We start from the raw sequence: 9329 nt of genomic DNA, 5'->3' as shown, positions 1-9329 counted from the left end.
AGTCATATACACCTAGGATGGCTTGAGGGTGAGTAAATCATGGGATAGTTTTCATTTTTGGGTGAACTATCCCTTTAAATGCAAATAAGGATAGACACAGCAAGAAAAAGTACATGTGTGAGTGGGTAGGTGTTTGTGTCGGTACCTATGTGCCTTAGAGTGACAGATACGATTTATCGTTCCACTGAATCAAATCATTTTCGCAAGGCTGTTGTTTCATGCAAATCGCTGGAAGAGGGTCTTAGAGAGGGATTGCTTTATGTCTGCATGTATTAGAACTGCATGAACTGTCATCTAAAGCTTGGTGTGAATACAAAATCCTGAGATAAGGACAATCGGCATTATTAAAACACCTGACTTCAATTTCTTTTGTGAGATTCAATTCAAATAAGTTTATTTACAAAGAACATTTGAGCCATTATCTCCATCTTTCAACCTCTACCACAAATAAATTGCGAATTACACAACATTCAAAAATAATTTGAATGTATCACAGCACGATTTGGTCGGCATCAACCAAAGTTTTGGTACATAATGTATATACAAGTCTCTTTTTGTTTTTAAATGTAAACACATCTGTTAATACAAACACTTGCAAGTATGACATTTCACATCCACAAATATACATGTTTATAAGTACTGTATGTTACATTGAAAATGGTTTGCAGAGCAAAAATCTGTTGTTAGCCTTTTCTCAAACTATGCCAGCTAAAAAGCTTGTGTAAATATAATGATTAAAATCTCATATAAATAAAGCTGGCTGATCAACACTAGTGGCTGTTTTTGTAACACCCTCACACAAACACATTTTGATGTGTGAAATAAGATCCCTGAAGAAAAACTGGACTGCTGATTTTGTTGACTTTGTGTGTTTGTGCTGCATTTGGAACATCAAAGAAAAAGTCAACTAAATAATTAGGCACCACTTGACTATTTGGCGTTCTGACTCACAGTCATCTTTCTCTTGTAGCGGCATGCTGATAATTGCCACAGACAATAAGTTTGAAATAAATTGAAGGCCTATATGTTTACACTGTCCCAGACAGACGCAAAGTGATTAATTGAAAGGACTATTGGTCCAAAATCTCACTCATATATTCTGATTGGCTATGATTTTGTCACAGTACACAACATTTGCATTCTGTGTGGCGGGCAAATTGCTTGATGATATAAACTTGCTGCATCATACTTGGTTAGCACAACAGTAATGCACATGCATATTTAATTTAAAAATTTAAGTGGGTTTTAAAGCAGAAATGTTAATTTAATATTGTTAAAAAATTTTACTACAAAAATGTGTTTGACAATATCAAAAATCAAAATTGACAATAAATTGTTGTTTTATGGAATATTGCAGTATTTATTACAAATAATATATCCTTGTGCATCATTTTTTTAATTCATGTGACCTTCAATCAAATAATGTAATCTTTACAATAAAATTCATTAGTTAACATGAACTAATAATGAACTGCACTTCTACAGCATTTATTAATCTTTGTTAATGTTAATTTCAACATTTACTAATACATTATTAAAATCTTGTTAACATTAGTTAATGCACTGTGAACTAACATGAACTAACAATGAACAACTTTATTTTCATTAACGAAATTATAATGTTATAATGTATATAATGTTAACGAAGATTAGTAAATACAGTAACAAATGTATTGCTCATGGTTAGTTCATGTTAATTAATACATTAACTAATGTTTAACTAATGAACCTTATTGTAAAGTGTTACCGTGATCAAAATAACTTCCCCTCCCTCTTGCAGCGACATCGCTTCTCTTCTCTGATGACGTGTTTACTGGTGTGAGGGCGGGACAACCTGTCACTCACATGAGATCGACCAATAGCAAACCACAATGGTCCAACAATCCAATCAATTTCCCATGGACAAAATCAAGTCCTGCCCTACATTTTTTCTTGTTTGAGACGCTTTTTCACTCGGATATACATCACAACAGGGACTTTAATAGTCCTAGCAGTGGAACTATTTTTTCTCGGCAGATGAATGTCTGGTTATTTTAACTAATGAACCTTATTGTAAAGTGTTACCCAGTTTTTCCATGCCTCTTAGACTTCCATTGTAAATGTATTATTGTTTGTTTTTACATGCTGAAGAACATGTCAAAATTATTTTCTATGGCAAGAAAGCTTTTAACTACTATTAAACCCAGAATATTCCTTGAACACAAATGACTCTATCAACGTTTAATGCTGGCATATCTTATGAATAATTCTCAATTTACATCCCAAATTGAAGTGGGATCCACACAGAAGTGCTAATTAAACGAGACATTCTCATTTCCTGCAGACAATGTAGGTTAAAAGGAGTAATTTGGTACCTCAGTGGGCAGGCATGTACCTTCCATGTCAATAGAATTCATCAGAAATACCATAACTTGTATGAGTCATCATTTTTTGCTTAAAGCAGATTTGCGATCCATTTTCCTTCAGGAAATTGGAGAACATAGGGAAATATTTTCATGTTGGTAGATTAATTCCTATTAATATACATATCGTGTGTCAGATATTTATATATATATAGATTTACCATGTAATTACATTCATCTGGCATGGTGATTGCAAAGGTGACAGCTTTACAGAAGAGAACAGCATACAGTAGAAAGCATATTTCCATTACAAATGTTTTTTTCTCCTTTTTTTCTGTTGTCATATTTGCACATTACTAAGGTGAAGTTTTTAAAAAGTGAACTAGCAAGTGAACAATCCACTTTGATCCATCAGGTACTGTCAACGATAATAGTGCTGTATTTTAGATGAAACACATTCATAATATTTTAATATGAAAAGTATTGAACTGACAGAATGTCCTTCAAGGTTTTAATGGAGGGGATAATACAGATCTATGTGTTGAAACATTCATACCGCAGGGATAGAAACATCTCCCTGTCTTTGTGCTGTTGTTAGTCTAAAGGAGTGCTGGCACACTATTCCTCGGTGCAAATTACTTTCAGATGAAAGGAGATGCAATTTGCTGTTAACACTTTCCAGAGCCATTTGAGTGCTCGACCTGCCTGTAAGTCCACACGAGATGACGGCTGCTTAAAGATTACAGAGCCATTGTGAGGTTGAAGATCAAAGGTGCACAAATTCATCGTATGATAACACCCAAAAGTGTTTCATGATGAGGAACTTTCTTCTACGATGAACAAAACTGCGTACAGTCATCTTTCCTACCAATGGAGAAGCATCCGCACAGCAAGATACCGAAATTTTGTTTAAAATGTTCTTTTTTCAAGTATATATATGGGAGATTATATACCTCCCAATCAGTCACCTCATAGATCTTGGTGAAGATGCATTGATGATGAGAATATCTTCCAAACATGAAGATCCCTACTCATCTGTGCTCTTTTATTGAACTTAGTTCACAATGTAGAATTTAGCTAGGTCACATTGTTGCGAAGATGCCACCAGCACAATTTCATTTAACATAGGGACATGGACAGCAAGACCTTGAGTATACAGTAGAGTGAAATAAAGCACTTTCAAACTCCATTCCCACAGTGTAATGTAAACCAGCATAAATGGGAAACACCATGATGACAAGCAGATTAGCCATGGCAAGGTGTGCCAACAAAAAATTGGTGATGGTATGAAGTGTCTTAAATTTGGAGAGCACATAAATCACTAGGGAGTTGCGATGAATCCACCAGGATGAATCCTCGACAGTGCTAAGTTCACATCAGAAATCCTTTCAGTATCCTCACCTAAACCATGTATATAGAAAGAAAGACAGTTTAGATAGATAGACAGACAGACAGACAGACAGACATTTGGTTTACTGTTGTCACCTCAGACATCTGTTGCGTTGAGATGTGTCGTCACCATATCTTGGGCTTCCAGAGCCTTTTTTGGTTTGCTGCGAACCGCTGGGGCAGCCTGGCCCTCGGCGTGCAATAAATCAAGCCGTTCCTTGCAACGAAAGACTGCAACAAAGGCGCTGCGGTAGTTACGGTTCATCCAACCATACACCAGAGGGTTGGCGAACGTCGAGCACATGGCAACAATGTGGAAAACAGTGTAAAGAAGCCGGAAGTCCTTCATGTCCAACACGCTGTGGTCAATGTCAATGGCGAGCTGAAAGGCGTGAAAAGGCAACCAGCTGACCGCAAACACCACAACCTGCAACAGACGGGGAGAGGTTATCTGCATGCATGCTGCATCATGGTCAAGCTGCAATTAAAAGCCTGATCTACACGCTGGCCTAATTCTCTATTTATAATATTGGCTACTATAACCTCTTTCAAAATAACCGTGAAGAAAATAGCTCTAAAATATTTGGGTTACAGAAGACTGCTTCTTATGTGGAAATGCTCTTGGGAAAGATGCATGCTGTTCTAGCAGTCCTGGGAATAAAAAGAGAATATACACAAACTAAAAATGTGCAAAGTCTTTGTTGTGAACATCAGAACTCATCTACTGTAGAAATCCAGGTTTTAAATGTGATAATGATAGGCTGACATAATGGCAGATGCAGGTGATATTTGGCCATGTAAAGAATATTGGAAGGCTTTCAATAATCTTGACTAAGAAGTTACTCTAAAAAAGTAATCTAGCTACTAATTACATTTTTAACAGTGTAATTACATTACTGTACTAATTACTCTCTCTAAAATGTATTGCATTACTCATTACTAATAGTGGCCTAATGGTTAGAGAATTGGATTTGTAACCCGAAGGTCGTGGGTTTGAGTATACAGATAGATAGACAGACAGACAGACACTGACAGATAATGTAGGTGGAGGGAGTGAATGAACATTGCTCTCTTCCACTCTCATTACCCACAACTGAGGTGACCTTGAGCAAGGCACCTAACCACCAATCGCTCCACTGGCGCAGCAACAAAAGTGTCTGCCCACTGCTCTGGGTGTGTGTGTGTGTGTGTGTGTGTGTGTGTGTGTGTGTGTGTGTGTGTGTGTGTGTGTGTGTGTGTGTGTGTGTGTGTGTGTGTGTGCACTTGGATGGGTGAAATGCAGAGCACAAATTCCAGGTATGGGACACCATACTTGGCTACATGCCACTTTCTAAATAACTAAAAAACTAAACAAAATATTATTTTTATTTGAACAAATCAGGGAAAGACATGAAACTGTTCTTTTAATTCTTTCAAATAAATAAAATAAAATTTCATTAATTAATCTTGAACTGTATTTAAAGGGAGATGATTCCATTAAAAACATACATTTTAAGATTGAACATTAAATTTTGACGTTAAATCCATTATTGTTTTATATAGAATTGTTCTATAGTCTATATCGTAGTTCATGCAATTACAAAAGAAGTAACTGTAATTAAATTAAACAACAATTAAAACTAAACCCTTACTTTACGCATTAGAGCCAACACTGATCTTGACATTGCCAAATATCAGCCTTTCCATAATCTATAATATATATGCTACTATAGTATAACATATACAGTATAATTTGATACATACATATATATAAGACTTTCGTTCATCTTCGGAACACAAATGAAGGTAATTTTAATAATAACTTTAATAAAATCTGATAGCTTTCTGTCCCTCCATCGACAGATACGCAACTACTACATTGATGCTTCAAAAAGTTCATAAAGAGATCATAAAACTAATCCATATGAATCTAACGGCCTAGTCAAATTTTCTGAAGAGACACGATTGCTTTATATGATGAACAGATTTAATTTAGGCTTTTATTCACATATAAACATTGATCAGCGAACATAAACAGAAGCTCAACCGAAACTGCTTAACGTGCAAAAACAAACCTCTCAGGAAAATTGGACTACACTCAATTTATATGGATTAGTTTTACAATCTCTTTATGAACTTTTTGAAGCATGAAAGTTGTAGTTGTGTAGCTGTCTATGGAGGGACAGAAATCACCCAGATTTCATTAAAAATATCTTCATTTGTGCTTTGAAGATGAAAGAAAGTCTCACGGGTTTGGAACGACATGAGGGTGAGTAAATGATGACAGAAATTTCATTTTTGGGTGAACATTAACATTAAGAAGCAAAACTGAGCACCAAATCAGTATATTACAATGATTTCTGAAAGATCATGTGACACTGAAGAAGACTGGAGTAATGATGCTGAAAATTCAGCTTTTTCCATTACAGGAATAAATTACATTTTTAAAATATATTCAAATAGAAAACTTGTTATTTTAAATTGTAATACTATTTCACAATATTTGTGTTTTTACTGTCATTTTGATCAAATAAATGCAGCCTGGAACCTCAAACTTTTGAATGGTAGTGTATTCGTATAGTATTATTTATTTATCTGCATTATATCGGCCACCTAAGTCTATAGCCATAAAAAGCCATTATAAAAACTCATTTTGGTCAACTACTAATTACTCATTGTTTATATTAAGAGGCTTTTTGCTGTCTTCAACGTGTGAAATTCTAAAATGATATAAAGATGCAGGAATATGATATAATATTCATTTAGAAAAGGGAACTGTACACACCATGGTTACCAGCATCTTGGTGGTCTTGCGTCGGCGCTGATGCCTGTCGTTGCGACCAACTGGGCTGACATGATTGCGGAGTTTACTCCAGATACGGATGTAGGCAAAAGAGATGATTGCCAGAGGCAATACATATTGCAGCAGCAGCGTGGAGATTCTGGAGAAAGAAAACACAGCCGTCATCGACGTAAGTGCAGCTTAAGAGTGTCATTATGCCATTGTTAAAGATGCTTTCAAAAAACATGTACTCTTGTTCCAAAATTAAACAAGCCATGACTCATTTTAGCTGTAATTTATCTGTTACAGAACAAACAAGGCTTTCAAAGATAAAAACAGAGAGCAAATCTATGAGCATATACAGCAACCTTGAATCAAAATCTAAATAATTCACAATGTTTCAGGTGATCATAATCTAGATGATGCCTGTTTACATAAATATCAAAGTTTAAATCATCACAAATAAGTATATTTATCTATAATATATGCAGATCTTTGTGCTTTCAGTGCAATCATGAAACACTGACACTTGATAAATGAACACAGCATACATTTGCGGCATCTTGAGGGCAAGAGGAAACTGTAATAATGGCATTCATTAAAATATGCATGTCTGATACTCACGAGTATAGAGTGCTGTCTGTACTACTGTCAGGCCATTTCTCTCCACAAACCTCAATGGAGTCATCTGGAGAAAGATCTACAATCCCATACTCTCTGAATATGGCCAGTGGGCTCGCCAGGATGGCGCTTACTACCCAGGTGATGGCAATGACCAGAAAGCAGGTGTCCTTTGACATTCGAGTGTCTAGGTGGTAAACGATGCATCTATGCCGGTCCAGTGCAATTACATTTAATGTAATTGTAGAGACGTGGACGGCGAGACCTTGAGCGTACGGCAAAGTGAAACAAAGCACTTGTCCAAACTTCCATTCCCTGAGGAGAGTGTAAGCCAGCGTGAAAGGGAGACACAACGTGTTGACGAGTAGATCGGCCACGGCTAGGTTTGCGATGAAGAAGTTGGTGACGGTACGAAGTGTCTTAAATTTGTAAACCACATAAATCACCAGGGAGTTCCCCACAACGCCCAAAAGGATGATGGTAGAGTATGCCAAGATCAGAACCACCTGGACCCCGAGAAGCTTGGTGCTGTCCCCCAACTCTAGCAGAGGATGATTCAGAGTCATGTCAGATGAATCCTCTCCAATGGCCAGGTCTTTGCTCCCAGAGGAGCCATTGATTAAGCTGAGGGAATCCATTTATCACATGGCCATGCAATATTATAGAGAAAGACCAAGCTGCCCTTAGGTTTGACAACCTGAAAAAACAGGTTTGAATTGACATTAGGAATCCTTTCAGGATTAAATCCTTCCAAGCAGAGATAGATAGATAGATAGATAGATACATACATACATACATACATACATACATACATATACATAGATACATACATAGATATTTTAGACAATAAAATACACAGAGCAGAATAAACATATAACAATTCACACAAAAAGTATCAAATTGACATTTATTATAGAGAACGAACAGTTTGGACTGTTTATCACGATATTGTTTATCACGATATATTAGCATTAGGCTTGAAGAACTAATCAGTGTTTTTAGAAATCATTCCTTAAATAATCGTTATAAGTAAAACTTATTATAGTGTAGTAAATAAAAAAATAACATCTCACCATATATGAAAGTATATAGCCTACATTCAAATTGAGCCTATTTCGAATTTACATGCATATAACACTTACAAGTGACTACCGGATAGTACGAATCTCTATCTGGGGGTATAAATATTTTAAATCCTCTCAGATAGAGTCTATCAGAAAAAAAAAAAAAAAAATCTTGGCGTGACCATATTCTTTTATTTCCAACAGCGAAAGAAGGCGTATCGACTTCTTCTGAGGCAAGTTGTCAGGTCACTTTCATTAAGGTAAATGTACTCGGCGGGTTAAGAACTCATTACGCACGGCTCGAGCACACTCCAGCGTCTTTATCGGAGAGACAAATAGGTACACGGCAAAACCATTATCACTAAGACACATAAGCACACACCGGAGTCCGTGGAAACTTCATGGCACACTTACCGGGACACGGACAACGACGGCGAAATGGTCCGTGAAGGAGCGCACGAGGCGCACCAAATAAACGAAGAAATTGCGAGGCGTATAAATGTTCGTAGCATGTATTGTTAATGGCCATTTCAGGGAAATGATAAAAATACGTGTTTGGACTACCAATGAATTATATTGGAATGACTTACCAATGCCCAGGCAACGCATTCACCTCACCGTCTCCAATAATACGTCGTGCGAGTCAGGATACATCACCATCAGTTAAATAGAGATCTTTAGAAATGTTATGTAGCTATATATATCGATATATATCTATATATCGACAAAAAACAAAAAAGTACAAGTTCTTCTGTTTTCTTTTTCAGTCAATATGATTTCCTGAAAGAAAGATTGAGTTTCAGGTGAGGTGGGCTGTGGAGCTCAACCGTCTCTGACGCTCGCGACTGAGTTACATCCATCCACACAAGCCAAACCCACAAGTTCAGAGTTCTCGATAGGGAAGAGAGGGAGAGGGATGAATCACGGTGGCTAGGTTCAGTTTAATAAAAGAAAAAAATAATCTATGCATGCTTTATGATTTTTATTAAACTGCACCATTCAACAATCGTTGGGTAAAAAAACAATAGGCTACAACCACCAAGTCAACAGCATTAAACAATATGCTCTATATGTCGCAGTTTCATATAATTTATTAATTGCAGTTCCGTTCGGTAAAAACAATGTCAGGAAGAGAAATTTACTGAATTGCGA

General features: G+C 36.5%; 1 protein-coding gene across 1 annotated transcript; it reads right to left on the bottom strand.

Moving 5' to 3' along the window:
- Window positions 1–369: 369 nt before the first annotated feature.
- On the bottom strand, window positions 370–9033 carry npy2rl (neuropeptide Y receptor Y2, like). The gene is made up of 5 exons (XM_051909547.1): window positions 8768–9033; window positions 7117–7810; window positions 6496–6652; window positions 3828–4158; window positions 370–3743 (listed from the first exon to the last, which is right to left on the bottom strand). Exons 2-4 carry the CDS (start codon window positions 7749–7751, stop codon window positions 3829–3831), a joined length of 1122 nt encoding a protein of 373 aa, XP_051765507.1. The 5' UTR covers window positions 7752–7810; window positions 8768–9033; the 3' UTR covers window positions 370–3743; window position 3828.
- Window positions 9034–9329: the final 296 nt, after the last annotated feature.

Source organism: Ctenopharyngodon idella, chromosome 1 (assembly GCF_019924925.1).
Source record: "Ctenopharyngodon idella isolate HZGC_01 chromosome 1, HZGC01, whole genome shotgun sequence".
NCBI classification, from domain to species: Eukaryota; Metazoa; Chordata; class Actinopteri; order Cypriniformes; family Xenocyprididae; genus Ctenopharyngodon; species Ctenopharyngodon idella.
This window is presented reverse-complemented; position numbering and strand designations above follow the sequence as displayed.

Bases quoted from the DNA above. Each gene is read 5' to 3' on its own strand.
- npy2rl (XM_051909547.1), bottom strand. From the start codon at position 7,751: ATGGATTCCCTCAGCTTAATCAATGGCTCCTCTGGGAGCAAAGACCTG. The intron at 6,653-7,116 runs GTGAGTATCAGA...TTCTTTCTCCAG, and splicing joins ACAGACAGCACTCTATACTC to AATCTCCACGCTGCTGCTGC. The intron at 4,159-6,495 runs GTGTGTACAGTT...CGTCTGTTGCAG, and splicing joins CCAAGATGCTGGTAACCATG to GTTGTGGTGTTTGCGGTCAG.